Source organism: Delphinus delphis, chromosome 16 (genome assembly GCF_949987515.2).
Source record: "Delphinus delphis chromosome 16, mDelDel1.2, whole genome shotgun sequence".
Lineage (NCBI taxonomy): Eukaryota > Metazoa > Chordata > Mammalia > Artiodactyla > Delphinidae > Delphinus > Delphinus delphis.
Genome location: NC_082698.1, coordinates 82,669,845 through 82,686,744, shown reverse-complemented (window position 1 = coordinate 82,686,744; position 16,900 = coordinate 82,669,845). Strand labels below are relative to the sequence as shown.

The 16,900-nt window shown below is 57.2% G+C and overlaps 1 protein-coding gene across 2 annotated transcripts in view; it reads right to left on the bottom strand.

Annotated features, from left to right (window-relative positions):
• Positions 1–3,610: 3,610 nt before the first annotated feature.
• The window catches only part of PGBD5 (piggyBac transposable element derived 5), an 89,291-nt gene continuing 76,001 nt past the window's right edge, over positions 3,611–16,900 (bottom strand). Inside the window, exons 4-8 of one of the 2 annotated variants that reach the window (XM_060033788.1) lie at positions 16,082–16,262; positions 12,430–12,627; positions 6,856–6,961; positions 5,355–5,574; positions 3,611–3,987 (exon numbers count right to left, since the gene is read on the bottom strand). In XM_060033788.1, coding sequence (XP_059889771.1) covers positions 5,379–5,574; positions 6,856–6,961; positions 12,430–12,627; positions 16,082–16,262 — 681 coding nt within the window. In that variant the 3' untranslated portion in view covers positions 3,611–3,987; positions 5,355–5,378. Of the gene's footprint in view, positions 5,575–6,855; positions 6,962–12,429; positions 12,628–16,081; positions 16,263–16,900 lie in introns of both variants that reach the window. The other variant, XM_060033787.1, reaches the window with a different exon arrangement.

Sequence of the window (16,900 nt, the reverse complement as noted above, 5' to 3'; positions counted from 1 at the left end):
TTCCTTCTGTGTTCTGCTCACAGGAAGGAAGCTCCCAACTGCGAAGCTAGATGCAGTTTTTTCTTTTTAAACAGCTAAGTCTAGGGAAAGAGCTAATTAAAAAAGCTAAAACTCTCATTTGCCCAATTAATCAGTTTTTCCACCACTTTTCTGCCTAAGCTGCGGCTCTTTCTTAGTGGAGGAAGGTGGGGAAAGAGGTGAGCGCACCACGCTTCCTGGGAGAAAACAGAACCAGGTACAAGTTGCTGGGGGAATGAAAGGAAGAAAAGGTTCATAACTGCACATGAGTACTGATGAGATGAGAAACTTTCTTCGTGCTTGATGATGACCTCTTGAATAGCTAAGACCACTTTTTGCCTGTTGCCCCACAGATGCCACGCTTTCCAAAGACACTTATGTATAAACCGGCAAGTCCTGGTCAGAGGCAGTCTCGTCCCAGCCTTCCGAGATGCTCAGATCCCATCTTTCCGGGTCTGTGTAAGCAGGTGTGTCTGGTGCCTGCGGACGTGAAACACCCCACATTTCGGAGGGGGCTGTGCCGGGCACCCAGCAGCAACGCCGACTGCCACCTCCACCACGCGGGGGGCTCGCCCCTCATGGAAACCTTTCTTCTGGGCAGATCTCAGCCTCCATTGAGCCCCGACGTACTTGCACCCCAACGCCCTCGAGGCAGAGACCGTGCAGTGTGGCTCTTGGTACCATGCCTGCCGGGAAAGCTGAGCCACCCGGGCGTTGGTGGGAGTGACTGAGGTCCACCCCGCGCCCCTGCCCCCTGGAGCCCTCACGGCTGTGAGGCATCATCTTCCCCCCCTCGAGAAATAAGGATACAGTAAGGGGAAGCTGGGATGAAATGAGAGAGTGGCATGGACTTATATACACTACCAAACATAAAATAGATAGCTCATGGGAAGCAGCCGTGTGGCACAGGGAGATCAGCTCGGTGCTTTGTGACCACCTAGAGGGGTGGGATAGGGAGGGTGGGAGGGAGGGAGACGCAAGAGGGAAGAGATATGGGAACATATGTATGTGTATAACTGATTCACTTTGTTATAAAGCAGAAACTAACACACCATTGTAAAGCAATTATACTCCAATAAAGATCTATCAAAAACAGACAGGTGTTTGGGTATGACAGTGAAGGCTACAGAAATGCAGGGGCTATTCGACATCGCTCTTTTCCAGAGGGGGCTGTGGCGTCCCTGGGGCAGGGCTGGGGTCACTTCCTGGGAACCGTGCTGTGATCTTTTGGGGGTTCCCTTTCCTCTGGTACCCTTGGCTTTCTATACCCAAGACTGTTGACGAGCCTTTACCCAACACGGGGACAACACCAGACACATGCTGGCCAGTGGGCAGCACCTGAGGAGGAGGGACCGAGGCCATTCTGGAGATGTACCCCCTACCCCAGCCCACCACCCACAGGGCGGCAGGCACCTGGGCACCTGGGGAGAGGCTCCAGGCCGGCCTCCCCTCGTGCTGCCTGGTGAGGAGAGGCCAGCTGCAGCCTAGGGCCCTTCTCTGGCCGAACGCCCCCCAGACCACAGCTCACCACCAGGTCAAGTTGGGCTGCATCAGGCCTTCAGCCAAAAAACATCCACCTGGTCCAGGGCAAGAAGGGAACACAAGTGAGTGAGAACGACGCAGGGAGGGTGTGCACCTTGACTGTCTGCAGTATTTGAGGTCAGAAGACAGGTTTGACCTCTCTTTTCTGTAAAGCCCCAGACAGGAGAGAACACCGTATAAAGGCTTTACGTGAATCAGGCCTAAAGCTGCCGCCCTCACGGTGGATCTGGGCAGCAGTGTGTGCAGTGGCGAGAACGTGGCCTCGGTGTCAGGTCCGCTGGCTCACCTGGGAAAGCTGTCCAACAACCCCCCCGCCCCTGCAAGCTGGGGATGGTGACGGGAGGAGGGAGCAGGGAGCCTGGAAGGAGAAGAGCTGGGGCACAGGGAGCTCTCTGTGCTGCACGGACGTGGCCCTGGCTGTCTGCCCGTGGCCGCCCGTGGTTGCCTCGTGGTGGACGGCACGCCCTTCCTCTCTCCCATCACCCCGTCGCTGAGTTGCTCTCCTGGATCTCCAGGACCTGCTGTGGTGGGGGGGATGCTTTTTCCCTTAACCGCAGGCGGGAGGGGCATCACTCACTGGTGATGGCGAGCCTGCCTCACACCCGCCTCGCTGCGGATGCCGGGGCGGGGTTCCGGAGGGTGACAGCAGTGCCCGGCCACACACTGTGACCCAGGACCTCCCCGCTCCGGCCGGGCTCTGCAACCTTCTCACGTTGGCCACAGCTGCAGAGTCAATTCGATTTTGGTGGCCAGGCCTTGTCTAATTTAGTCAATAAACTGGATACCTTTGCCCAGAATGATCCAGACACCAAGGTTTTCCTATGTCACTCACCTGAGTTTTGAAATACTCATGTAATGTTCCCGTGACCGAAGTAAGATATTGTTCAAATCTGAGACTTTTGGGGAAGCAGAGTGCGGGGGGAAAAGACGATGCGTCTGGAATATAGACCCGTAGAAAGAAAGCACCAAATACAACCAGAAATTCATCCAAGTCATATTCTCCTAAGAATCACCTTACCTACTTCCAGAGACAGCTGAGGTCACGTGACTACGTCACAAGCTGTGGAACCAAACAGGTTAACCTGCATTCGGTCTAACAGCTGTTCTCCGGAGAAGCTTAGACGCTCCAGTGGTGCTTTGTTTTGAACCAGGTTGGGAGCGCATTGTCTGTCCTTCCTTCCTAGACCCCATAGCAAAGACCTCCCACCGGGACTGGTATGCCACAGTGGCAGGACCTGCGCGGACAGGGGTCCCTGCAGCCACGGGATGCAGGAAGGCCACCTGCCTCCCAGCCTCTGCCAGGCCTGTGCTGGCCGCCCCTCCCCTGCGAAACTCGCACTGGGCCCCTTCCTGGTCACCAGTAATGGCCAGCTTCTCAATGAGCCCGTCCAGTGGGGACCCGCCGGCCCTCAGACCCAGGGAGGTACGGTGCCTGGTGAGGTCACTCCACATCCCATCCAAGGGTGAGGTCCGGGTCCCTGCAGGTTTTCCTAATCAGTGCTGCCTGTCCCTCTGTCCTCCTCCTGGAAAGGGAAGAGACGCTGCTCTCAACCTGAGATCTGGTGCAGTCGCCGCAGCCTCCGCTAGAACCCAGCTGAACTGCTGTCCCCTCAGTCATTTCTCAGAAACCAGGTGGCCACCGTCTTGAGTTCAGAGCACTGAGATGGTGTAATTACTCTGTAATCATTTGGCGATGTGAAGTCACCTGCTACCGGTCACGGCAGCGCCTCTTGTGTTCAATCAGAATGACACACAGCCCGGGAGAGGGCGGAGCGCCAGGCTGGGGGACAGGCACGACGTGTCTGACGGCAGAGGCACTTGCAATACAACTGAACCCTCACGGGGGGGGACCAGGCCTCCGTCCACGTGTCTACCAGTCAACACTCTTAGCTGAATCCCTCTTCTAAACTGCTCACGGGCTCGTGGTGCTAGACAGTCGAGATCGTGTACGTGGGATTATACGAGAAATCAAGACTCAAAAAAGGAGCCTGGATTTTTGTCCCTGACCTTTTCAACAAACTCACGTATTAACAAAGAGTCAACATCTAAATAGACTTTTATTTTTTTTCTTTTACTTATTTGGACAGAAAAGAAAATTCATCAGCTTTCATTAGAGTCTCCCTAAGCGTTGGAGACGCGTTAAACTCGGAAATAGTGGACCTTGTAGAAAAGCATCACAAATTAAAAATAGATTTCTCCACGTGGTAAAAGTGCTTCCAATCCAATTAAAGGACACGGCGAAGGTGTGTTGAGACGCGATTTAAAATTTGGCCTACGATCCGTGGCACCGGATTAAAACCACAGGCGAGGTGACCGTCATGACCCCGGGGACAGAAATGTGAGTTGGGAGCATGCCGCCAGCAACACTTGTAATTAACTGAGTGACAAGGAAGAACGTCCCAAAGCCTGAGTAGAGTAGGTTTGCATCTGTAAAAATAAGGGGGCGACATAAACTGGGTCGAAGGGGGATCACGTAACTCTAGGAATGACTTGCTTCTTATCTGCGGGGACAGCCAGACCAGCCGACCACCCTGGCCGAGGTCTCCCAGGGAGACCTGTGGACCTCGGTTCAGAAAAGGCCCAAGTGTTCTGGGCAGTAAGCAAAGCCCTTGCTGCCAGCTGCTCGTCACGTAGGCCTTTCTGGCTGGCGGTGAGCAGGCCCCCGGCCTGCGGGAATCAGGCCCAGCCAGGCTGGTACAGGTGGGTTTGCCAATGCCCGCCACAGCGCTCTGAGGGGTGCTGTGAGGCCGGCAGACGCTGCCCGGTGACCATGCGAGGGACAGAGTTAGCCAGTGGTCATCTGCAGAGACATTCTGGTGTCTCAGCCAGGCTGTGTGTTTTCCAAAACAGGTAGTTCTGCTAATGGTGACAGAGCTCAAGGCCCGCAGGCCCCCGTGCTCTGATGGAGGCGAGGTGCCCTCTCTGGCCCAGGTCTAGGCCTGTGATCACATGCGAGGAGCCACGACGGGGTGGGGTGAGAGGGGGAGGTAAGAAAAGAAGAAGGATATCTCCTTTTACAGAAGATCTGAAGCAACAGTAAGAAAATAACCTGAAGACATATTTAAAAACAAAAAGCAGCCTCACACTTCACCGTCATCCTATCGCCGTTGTCCCTTTCTCCCTGTCCACCAGCCACGCAGGGATGGGCAGGAAGGCCGCGTGGACGTATCAGAGGGCCCCGCTCCCCACGCCCTCGCTGCCTTTTAATGGCGCCGTGTTGTGTTTCTTCTTCTACGAGCCCCGTTCTAAGCTGCCTGCGCGGGGCAAACGCTGGAAAACCCTCCGGGCTCCCGCACACACCTGAGCGGTCCCAGCTGCTCAGAGCCCACCCGGCTCGCTTCCCGCCCCCGCAGGCACGGCGAGACGCGGACCACGTCACGGATGTCTCTCCACCTTCACCGAGCAGAGCGCGCTCCGGCTCATCTCATCCCATCCCTGGCGCCCCTGGTGGCAGCAGCCCTCCCAGGTCCCCTGTGCTAAGCGGGCTCTCCCGCGGCCTCCGGGGGGTCGTGAGGGTGCCCTCCATGGCCCCCCGCTGGCGGCACGGAGGGTCTGGTTCAGGGCTACACCTGCCGGGTGCTCGCTGCGAGGCGGTGGCCGCTCTCCGGAGGGAGGCCGTGCTCTTCTTTGCGTGGAAAGCGGGATGACGCCATCCTCTGACCAGGTCCGTCCTGGTCCCTCCAGAGGCCCCGAGCACCCCTCCCGGGCCGCAGCCCCACGCAGGGCGTCTCCGGGTCTCTGGCCGGCGGGTCGGACGTCAGGCTCCCCCTCCCCTCCCTGGACCTGGTCCTTACCTAACCTGGGCCACGCCCCCGGCATCAGAGGCTCGGAGAAGTGTCCTCCAGGCCCAGCAGCTCTCGCACGAGTCTCTCCCCGAACTGGGCCCGGCTGTACCTCTTCACGTGGTAGGCCTCCGACATCTTGTACAGGATGTAGGCGTTATTGATGGCAATGCTTACGGCAAACCAGAACACCTGTTGCCAGGTCTTGTTTGGTTTATGAGAAATGAAATACCTACGAGGACAGAACGGCAAGAAAGGCTGGCTCAGACGGTGCCCAGGGACCCGGTGCAGGAGAGACATCCCTAAAAGGCCTCATCGGGGTCAGCGAGATGCTGCAGGGGACGCGGCGTGGGAATCCGGCTGTGGGGAGGGGCAGCCTCTCGCTGAGGCTCGGTCACGTGAACCGTACTTGAACGTGCAAACAACCCCTATCAAAGATCAGGTGGGAGGAGGCGGGTCACCACAGGGGACACCGAGACCAGGAGCCGGGCCTCTGCGGTGCAGCCCGGAGCTCTGGCGGGAACCGGGCCTAGGGGCTCCCCTGCTCGCCGAGGGCCCTGCGCAACTGCGGCACAGCCCAAGCCATCTCGCGCCGCGTCCGCCCGCAGCTCTGTGCATGTCTCTTCACCACGCCCGCCTGCCCTCAGTGGAGGCCTCCTCTGCCCCGAGGCGGAGGACGGCGCTCCCCCCGGACCACCAACTCAGAACCCATCCCTGCACCGCGCCCTCCGTCTGCACGTGTGTCTCTGCACCCCGGGGGCCAGGAGCCTCGGCACCACCGAGACGCCCAGCCAGGGCGGCCACGGATGTCCATTCGCTCAATCGTGCCGATTCCCCTGGAGCCACTGCGCAGGCCCGCGAGGTGCCAAGCACGCTGCAGGCTCCGCGGAGCCCGTCCAGTGACTCCGTGGGCAACGGGGCTCCCTCTTACACCCGGGCTTTCCCAGGGACCCAGGTCCACGTGCTGCCCTCCCCGCCCATAAGCAGCCCCGGGAGACGTCCGTGGCCCTCAAGGAGGGCTGAGAAAATGCCCACCACCTTTGGGGTTAGTGCAACCCTGTTTCAGGCTGAGGCTCAGGCCCAGTCATTTCATAGGCAGACCGAGGTTCAAGGGCAATCACTTTTTCCCTCCTGTTGTGGACACAGGAGCTCGCCCCGAGACAGCAGGGGGCCATGTACATGCACACCGTGCGGCGCTTGACGACGACCCCACACCTGAGACCGCGCCCGCACGCCAAAGAGCTCCGTAACCAGTGCCGGAAAACACGCGGCCCGGCCCGACGCCGCCCAGGGCCCAGAGGGTGTGGGGTGAAGGCCAGCGGCTGGGCCGGGGGGGAGGGGCAGAGAGGGCACTGGTGCAGGAGGTGGGGGGCTGGGCGGGCCAGGCCGCGGGCCCAGGATTTTCTCTCTCGGGCTCTCCCGTTGACAGCTCTGAACCTGGGGAGGCTGACCGCCCAGCAGCCGCTCTGCTCTCGGCGGCGAGGCCTCCCGTGCCGGGCGCCGGCTCACTTACTTGCTGTACTTGTCATCGTACTTGCAGATGTAGCTGAGGTGGGCGGCGAAGGCCTCCACGGCCAGGGGGCAGGGGATCTCCCCACTCCTCCTCTTGATGATCACTCCTGCGGGAAACAGACGGGACATCCCCTCTGAGCCGCCCCCCGCAGACCCCCGTGCAAAATGCGCCCCTCCCCCCTGCCTGCTCGTCAAATAGACGGCAGGGGACGAGATGGAGGAAAACCACCACCAACACCACCACTGCAGCTTCAGGGGAGTGCAGGACACCAGGCCACGACAGGGCCACGGCACGGGCCACAGCAGGGGAGGAGATGGAGGGGAACCACCACCAACACCGCCACCGCAGCTTCAGGGGAGTGCGGGACACCGGGACACGGCACGGGCCACGGCAGGGCCCGCTGCACCCGATGGGGCCTTGAGAGCAGAAGGGGAGCTCAGGACCCACCTTCCCCCTCCCTCCCTCCCTCCCTCCCCCGGGCTTCAACCCCTCCCTCCAGGGTCTGAGCGGGGTGGGAGGAGGTGGCCACCAAGGTCAGGGAGCCGGGGGGTCCCTTCCACCTGCCCCACCGCCCCCATCAAGGCAGAGGGTGGCACTAGAGGCTCAGGAGAGGCAGGAGCTGCCCCGACCCCAGGCTCTTCCACGCCTCGCGCCGCGCACAGAGTGCTTCACACCCAGCCGCCCCTGGCGCTCCCTCTCTCACACGCTTTCAAACGCCTCTTCCTCCCAAATACACGTGGAACCGCGTCCCAGGGCCACTCGCCAAGGTCACGGCAAGATTCAAACGGCCCACTGACCGGGCATGAGAAGCAAGAGGTCATCAGTCCTCTTCAGCCTGCTGCCCAACAACCTGTTTTCCAAGACCTGCCCCGCCCACCTGGGTGGACGTCCACTGCGCCCACGGAGGTGACGCGGGGGCGGGAAGGACGCTCCTGCGAGCGAGGTCGGGATTACAGAGCGCTTCCTCCGCGCAGCCCGCCCCCATCCCCGGTGCCCGCAGAACGGTGTGATAGCAGAACAGCGCCATTCAAAGGGCTGTGGGTTTTCAGCGCTACTTAAGTAGGCGTAACTGAAGTAAAAATGGTCACACAGGTCCATGTGCTGAGGCTGAGCCCTGAGCCGGGATCTTTTTTGTCTCCCACCCCGCTCCCCCAGTACTGAATTTTTGCACTGAAGAAGCACCTGGACATCTTGTGAGAGACTGAGAAGCCAGGCCCCGCCCCTAGAGCTGTGGTCTGGGGACGCCCGGGGCAGGACCCGGGCAACACACTTCCTAAAACCTCCAAAGCTCAGAGGATCTCTGTGCCCAGCCAGAGGGTCCTGGGCCCTGGTTGCTTAGGGATCCTTCCCCCACTCAGAGAGACGTTCTATGGATGGGTGATGCAGATGCACGTGCATCCTCCACGGCTGGGCTCCTGGCCAGAGGGTCCTGGGCCCTGGTTGCTTAGGGATCCTTTTCCCACTCAGAGAGACGTTCCATGGTCGGGTGATGCAGACGCACGTGCATCCTCCAAGGCTGGGCTCCTGCCTCCAAGGAGGGCTGTGTCTCTGCAGCACCCTTCCTGAGGGGACCTGTGCTGGTGTCTTTGCTCACCACCCCACCCGACCTCAAGTCCAAGTGGGCAAACACCCCAGTTTCACACCCCGGCCCAGGCACATGGCCTTGGGAGGTTTCCCACCTCCAGCTCCATTTTAATTTGCCCGACTTTCAACCACAGCCTCCTCTGGGACTAAGGAGGCGCCTGTAGGGCTCCCCAGAGTCCACATGTGTATGAGCAGATCAGACCATCCCATAAGGAAATAAAACCCCCTCCGTTCTTTTCCCAGAGGAAGAGGACAACTCACTCCGAGTCACCAGGGCTCCCAGCGGGTCAGGCCCACTGTCCGAGGGCCTCGGCCAGCACCGTGCCCCTGGGGCTCCCCGCCTGCAGCTCCGGCTGCCGCCTTCTGCACAGCCAGGGCCGCCGCTGTCCCAGCACACCCAGCCATGCCGGGCCTGCTTTCCTTCTCCGTTTCCCTCCCATCCCTTCGAATGTTTTAACTCAGCATGAGGATTGCAGCTGGAAATCTCAGGGGACTGGTTACAAAATCCAGGTGTGCGTCAGTCTCTGAGCATTTCCCCAAGTTCATAAACCAGTCCACGCTCCTCTCTGCTGACGTTTTGGATTTTAGATACTATTCGAGCTGGAAAGGGTAAGACTGCTGTCCTATAGTATCCTTTTCTGAGGACTGAAAAGCTTTAGACATTGGAAATACTGACAAGAGGTGATGTGACATTTATTGTGTCCCCTGGCATCATAACCAGGAATGCCGTGCTCTCCTGGGTGCACCTGTACATTTCCAGCCGTGTGGGGGACCCTCTGCGCACAGCTTCATTCCACGTGTCTACCTCTGTGACACTGTAGGTCCACGTGGGCCTATGAGAGAACCACGTTGTCTTCATGTTCCAGTGAGTTCTGTCTTCTGCCTTCCCCAGGCTTTTTCTGGCTGGGATGACCTTCTTTCCGTCCTTCTGTAAGTCTGAATGAATGAGCCAAGACCTGACTCACAGACCCATGCAGACATTCCACACTCACATTAGCCTCATGGAAACTGAACCCTAAGTGGGCAAAGACGGAGATGGCAACGAGACGGTAGACTCAACATGGATTCTAGAAGAAACGCAAAAGGATGCGGTTCTCAACGGGGATGTCCCTGGATGAATGAAAGCCTGCATGTGCTCACCATCTCTGAAAGAGGGCTCATTTCCCCTTAGAACCTGGAGTAAAGAATAATAAATCAATCCCTAAAATGTTCATAACTAGTTACATGTTTGCTAAAATTCGAAATTCTGCTCATGTTCTAGAAGAGCAAATACGGTCACGGTAGAAGACGGTATAAAGCTGAGATGCAGCCTTTAGAATACAGGAGACTTTGTCATCTGGGTGACGTGTAAAGTAAGTAGGGAATAAAAGAATTATCTGATAAATGGTGCAGGTACACAGGTGGGGCTGCTTGGTCAACCGATCTTTGCCACTTAACGAAAAAAAACATCGTAGCAGCCCGACTGGTGCCGTGACCAAAATAAATTCCAAGTGGATGGTTGCGAAGAGCACAAAATCACCCTATGAAACAACCAGGTGAACTGCACTTGCCTGGCCTTGGGACACAGCCGGGGCTTTTAGGCATGAGAGCAAATAACATGATCAACAGCTGTGCCTATGCGGAAATGAAAAACGCTTTTGATGTTAAAATTACTGGCCATAAATAAAAGCAAAAGGAAAACAAACGAAGAAAAATGTCTGCTATAGGCATAAAATCTGCTTTCAATTTCGGAAGACACATACCTCCAATGAAAAATTGACAAGAACATGAAGCAAGCATTGAAAATTAGCTGAAAACACAGGAAAAGATGTTCAATCCCACCAACAGTCACCGCAATTATATTTAAAATTCTGCAGCATTTTCAGCCATCATATTGACAAATTTAGAAAAGAAAAAAACTAGTGTTGATAAAGCAGGAGGAATAACCCACTGCAACGGCAGTAAGTACAGCCTTTTGGCAACACAGCATCGAGAGCCTTAAAAACGTTCAGACCCTTTGGCCCAGCCGTCCAACTTTTAGATTTACCTGGAGGAAGTGATCAAAGATGTACCTGAAGATTTACATGTGAAGATCTTCACTACATCATTCTTCATATTATGAAAAAATGATCATTCATAGGGGCCAAGATAAAGAAATTATGATACATCTAAGGATGGAATACGAGGTGCTTTTTATTATTATTATTTTTTGCAGGCCTCTCACCGTTGTGGCCTCTCCCGTTGCGGAGCACAGGCTCCGGACGCGCAGGCTCAGTGGCCATGGCTCACAGGTCCAGCCGCTCCATGGCATGTGGGATCTTCCTGGACCGGGGCACGAACCCGTGTCTCCTTCATCGGCAGGCGGATTCCCAACCACTGCGCCACCAGGGAAGCCCACGAGGTGCTTTTTAAAAATTATGCCTTTGAAGTACACAGAAAGGAATACTACCTCCTTCATTAAGAAACGAGGCCCTAGGATGTGGGCCAGGAGAAGGACTCCCGGTGGGGCGCGTGCCGGCCACATGGCCTCCGCTCTGAGCCCCCTGGGCCGCACCCAGGGTCTCCTCTCACCCGCCGGGCTCCCAGTGTCCACAGGCCCTGGGGGTGCCCAGGGGCCTGGTGGTGGGGGTCAGTCTGTGGCCAGGCTGTGGACACACTCCATGGAATTTTCAAGGGCGACTAGGATTGGGGACTGCATGATGTATAATAGAGTACGTACTTTAGAAAACTACCACGGAATTGAACACAAATACCAGTTGCGGCGTATTTAAAAATCCCCCCTCCCAATTTTCTCATCTAGCCTCAACAGCCTCCCGCCTCCTTCCCTTGGGGCCTGATTTAAGGGTTCTCAGGTGTGTCATCTTCAGTCCTAGTGCAGGCTTCTCCCTAACCTCCCCAGGTGCGGTCTTTTCTCTGCTACCTCATTTCACCCAGCTCAGACAGGTGCGAAGTCCTTGCTTCGGGACATCGTTTCAGAGACTATCATTTAACATAACTTGGTGGGAAGCAGCTCCCATGCCCTACACCCAGACCTGTTCCTAGAGACACTCTGGCCCCAAGGCCCGAACCGCAAGAGAGCCGAAGTCCAATTCAAACTGGCATTCAGCTGACAAGGTCAATTCCAAACCTCTCCTCTAAGTGCCCTTGACACAGCACTCGAGGGGGGGGCGCCTTCTCCACCCCCTACACGTAAGTAGGGTCACGACACCCACGTGCTTGAGTCCCTCGATTGCAATCCCCACTGAAAAGTAACAACTTAGGTGTGTGTGGGGGGTGAAGGATGGGAATAAATGAACAAGAGGCACGAAATACACACCCACATACCACATACACGCACACATACCACGCACACGCAGACACACACACACACATCGCACACCCCTGAGCTCCTTGGCAGTGTTCCTTCAATAGAGAAGAGGAAAGATGGCTTAATGTAAAGGAACACAAGGGACTTTTCAAATACACTACGCAACGATAAATATTTTTGTAAAGGGTCCCTTTGTCACTGCAATTTCCTTTTCTGTTGTTTAATCGTGTTTGAGCTGTAGGTTACCTTAAATATAGGCTCCTTGCTAAATGAATCCCCTTGTTAGCAATGGATTTTAAATCCCAAGGAAAATCAATGATACCAGCTGAACCCCCCAAAAACCCAACGCTAGCGATTAACTTCTAAGGAAGACATTTCAAAGATAAGAATGGTTGACTATTCCCCCGCCTCCCATCAGAACAGATTTTTCACAGAATCCTAGATGATGATCGTGTAAATACCGTTCAAACGGAGCCTATTAATCACACCGCGTACGACCTGGGGGACCTGCAAATGCCAGCCTCATGGCTTCTGTTGACGGCTGGCAAGTCCCAGGCAGCGGACAGCCTGAGGGCCCAGGAAGCGCTTGCCGTCCCGTGAAGGGCAGCAGCCGTCACCCTGCGGTCCAGAGCCGACGAGGGGCAGGGGTCACCCGACGCCAGAGCTCACCCACACCCCTGCCCCAGCGCCCACCGCGTGCCCACCTTGCTGCACGGGCGAGTAGGCATTGGTCAGGAAGCGGAAGTGCCCCTTGTTGTACCAGCAGATCAGGGACATGCTCCCCTTCGTTCGGATGCTGTGCTGGCCCCGGGCGGGCGGCAAGGCCGGGCTGTTCAACATGGAGGGCGGCAGGCCGGTGCAGTCACTCTTCCTGGGGCTGAGCAGCCCGCAGCAGTAGATCCCTGCGAGGACACGGACCGCATGGCCTCAGGGCGGCTCCCCCCGACCCCCCGGGCTCGGCCCTCGGGGGCCCCCTAGAAGAGATGGTGAAGTCCGGGGGCTTTCATCCCAGATGTGCCACCGCCCCCAACTTCCGGACGTACTAAGATCGCAGGGAAGAGCTAACGCAAGCAGGGCGTCGGCAGTAACAACGGCAGCTCTCGCGGCCAGAGGGCTGGCTACCTGCCAGCACAGGGCTGAGCCCGAGGACCCAACCTCCCACCTGCTTCTAAAAACTTCTGAGCACATGCGATGCACCAGAACTGCAGGCTCCCGGCTGGGCGGGCAGAGACGGACATCATTAGCACAGATCTGTCTGCCATCTAAGCCTGACCCAGCTAATCACCCTGCCCCCTCACCAAGACTCGCTGGGCACCCGGGCAGCCCCGGTCCCGTGCAGCCAAGTGAAAGGCAGAGGAGGCAGGGAGTCCTCACAGGACACGCGCGCTACACGGGGTCCTGCCTGTGCTGTACACCAGGCCCCTGGGGGCGGGGCTTCCCTGGGGCGGGGCTTCCTGGGGGCGGGGCTTCCTGGGGGGCCTCAACGCGCCCAGCACCTTCCACGGGGCAGGAGACCCTCCAGGCAGAGACCAGCAGGAACAAGGAGGCTTCTCTAAATTCCGCGGGACTCAAGGTCTTTCCCAGCCCTCCCTGCTCGTGGTCTCCGGCTCTCCCTGAGCCCAGGAAGCCGTGGGGAAGCCCGCCCCTCCCCACACCCGCGGGGAGGGGGACGTGAAGGGGCACTTTGACTGAAGGCCCGCGAGCAGTCCGCCCCTCCGGGCTCACTGACACTATGGGCACATGTCCCAGGCCCATGCGCTCCTCTCCACTGCATCCCCCCCAATGCTGAAAGGACCGCTGATGACTTCCTGTCTTCCTTGCCGCCCCAGGAGCAGCAGTGGGTGAAGAATAACACCCGCGGGGGGGTGGGGGGGGCAGGCCCCGTCTTGCTGCCAGAAAAAAGAGGGCTCCCTGCAGCTCCCATCTCTACAGATCCAACTACCCAGACTCCGCTGGCCTTGAGATTTAAGAAGAACGTGTCTTCCAAACAGGGAAGAGGATTAGACGAATGGGGATAACGTTTTAAATCGCCCATCGGGCTCGGTGAACCCACCCACCCAAAGGGCAGCTGCATTCTCCTAACGGGGAGGAAGAGAATCAGCAGCCCACGAGTTTACTTATGAAAACGGCCAATCTTGCGTGAGCATCCCTCCTGGCTGCTGTTTTACAGAGCAGTCTCCGTGCGCCCAGGAGGGACAGCCAGACTCTCAGCTGGGGCTCCTGTCTTCAACCCCGGCCGCCCTGCCCGTTAGACGCCCCTGGGGGCACCAGGCCAGACAAGGCAGTCAGAGTCCCTGCGGATGGGGGGCAGCCATCCGTGAGCAACGTGGAGACAACCTCCCCGTGTGTCAGTCATCACAGGGGAAGCCCAGGAGGTCGTGTGGGAGGGCTCACAGCCTCAGATGCTTCTAACAAACAGGCGAAGAAATCTCTGTCTGCTCTCGGAAAACTTCAAATTCCATGTCTAATTATTTTCTTCCCACTGGAAGATTCTCCTCCATCCTCCGCTAATTCCCCGTGTGGGGAGGGCCCAGGCCAGCGGCCCAGCTCTCAGGGAAGCCTCTGGCGTCCTCACTCAGCACCCCACCAGCCCACATGCTGCAAGCGGGTCCTGACTACGTCATGCGGCTCTTGGCCCAGGAGACAGGGACACCCATGGTGTGGGGCAGGGAGCGGGCCTGCAGGGCACACGGATGCTGTGGGGGGCAGTTCTGGGAACCCCGGCGGCCATGCACGTGACACTCACCCTGGGACCCGCACGAGCGGGCCAGCGGGTCACCCCACGCTCTGACACGGGCACCCATTGTGCTGGGTTAAAGTGCGTCAGCGCCAGTTTTCTCCAACTTGACTCCACGGCCCCTCTTCACATAGTCTGACCTCTCCACACGGAATTCTCTCAACAATTAAGCCCTGAGCCCCGTTGGGACCAGCCTTACAGATGAGTAAGACGCAGCCCAGGCCGGCAAGAGCACAGGGTCCAGGCTGAGGCCGTAGGTCGGAAGCTGTGGGCTCCCCATTACTTAAGAGGGTTTTGCTTTTTTTCTTTTTTTTGGCTGCGTCAGGTCTTAGTTGTGGCACACAGGCTTCTCTCTAGTTGCAGCATGCAGGCTCTCTAGTTGAGGTATGTGGGCTCAGTAGTTGTGCACGGGTTTAGCTGCCCTGCAGCAGGTGGGATCTTAGTTCCCCGACCAGGGACTGAACCCACATCCCCTGCATTGGAAGGCGGATTCCTTACCACTGGACCAGCAGGGAAGTCCAGAGGAGGTTTGGTTTTAAGGGCAGACATCAGATCTGTTGCTAAGCAACAGGTCTGCAATTCCAGCGTCTGGAGTAGCTGAGTGGGGGCTTTCTGTGTTTCTCCCGAGTGGACTGGATATAAATCCCAGATGTAGGATGAAGTGAAGGCAGATACAACCTGCCATGGGGCTTCCTGACTCGGCCCAGGTCTGTCTCTATAGCCCCATTTCTGCCAGAGCCCTGGAAGGCTTGCCCAGTCTTTGCAACAAACGAACCAGGCATCTTAGCACTGAGGGGAACTAACACCTTTCTGAGGCCCGTTGTACTGCTGCCTGTATTAATGCACACAATTCTCTGCCCAGCTGGAAGAGGCCACGTTACAGACTGGGGTGGGGAGTTCAGACTTCCTAAGAGTCTTAGTAGGAGCTGTGCCTTGGTGCTGCGGATTTAACGTTTGTGTCCGCTGCACCCCAAATTCCTATGCCGAAAACCTAATGCCTGAAGTGATGGTATTTGGAGGTGGGTCTTTGGGAGGTGCTTAGGTCATGAGGGTGGAGCCCTCATGAATGGGATTAGTGCCCTCATAAAAGAGGCCCTACAGAGCTCCCTAGTCCCTTCCACCATGTGAAGACACAGGGAGAAGTCTGCAACCTGGAAGAGGGCCCTCACCCGACCACACTGGCACCCTGATCTTGGACATCCAGCCTCCAGAACTGTGAGCAGTGAATTCCTATTTATAGGAACTATAAAAAGGATTTATAGGGTGGTCTATAAACCACCCACTCTGTGGTACTTTGTTATAGCAGCCCGAATGGACTAAAACACTAGGAGGACTCCTTGGATGGCCATGGCCTTACCACAAAGGACACAAAGAGATGTGCCCGGAAGACCTGAACTGACCTGTCCCCCAGACCACGAGTCTGGTCTCCCTCCAGACCTCCAGTGCCCAGCAGGGTGCAGGCAGCCGGCAGGTTGGCATGACCTGTCCCCCCAGGGGCGGGCCCCCCCGCCCGGCATCCTGTGCTCTGTGCTGCCCGCCACACGCCTGCGTCCCCAGCCTTGCCCACCACTTCTCGGGGGCGGGGGACTGCGCTCAGACTCGCTCCCCACTTGCCAAACCTTGCTTTTCAAACTCCTCAAACAGGGTCAAGCTGGTGATGCTGGGCCCCGTGAAGATGATGTAGTTCTTCCCGGCCGCGGTCCGGCACAGGCTCCTGGCCACCATGCTGTGCAGCTGTGGCTTGTTCTTCAGCGCGTCCAGCCCATCAGGGCCCCCGCCTTCCTTCAGGTGGACGTAAATCTGCATCAGAAACACAAAAGGGTCAGTGAGCTCACAGAAAGGTCGGGCAGGGGTCCAACCATTCTGGAAGCACAGGCTTCCGTCTCCAGGCCGGGTGTGTGGGAAAGCCACTCCTCCCCGGGCTTCCGGTTCCACAGTCCCCACTGATCCCAGCATCTCCGTGGCCCACAGAGGCCACCAGTCACTCCCAAGGCTGCCCATCAGCTGGTGCCTCAGCCCCAGACTCTGCAATTTAGAAATGTCAAGGTAAAGAAGGGAAAGGTCAAACTGTTACAAGTAATGAATCTGGCAGCTGGGATCAAAAGCAAACACATCCCCCCATTCGGAAGCACAGGAGTCAGTTCACAGTAAACAAGTAAAGGCTACTTCACCTGTAAGAGATAAACATATCCGTGCACATTCTGTTTGAATACAGCTTTTTAATTCACAGAGCACATCCACAATTACCCCCTTACTCTTTACAGTAATCACCGTGTGGGCAGAAGGGGTAATACTGACTTCATACTGCAGAGGAGGGGACAGGATCAGGGATTTAAAACTCACCTGACGTCCCAGGACCAGCAAGGATATGCTGCAACTAGTACACAATAATTTTAAATTCTGTCCGTGAACATCCTCGAGGAACATCATCTAAGAGG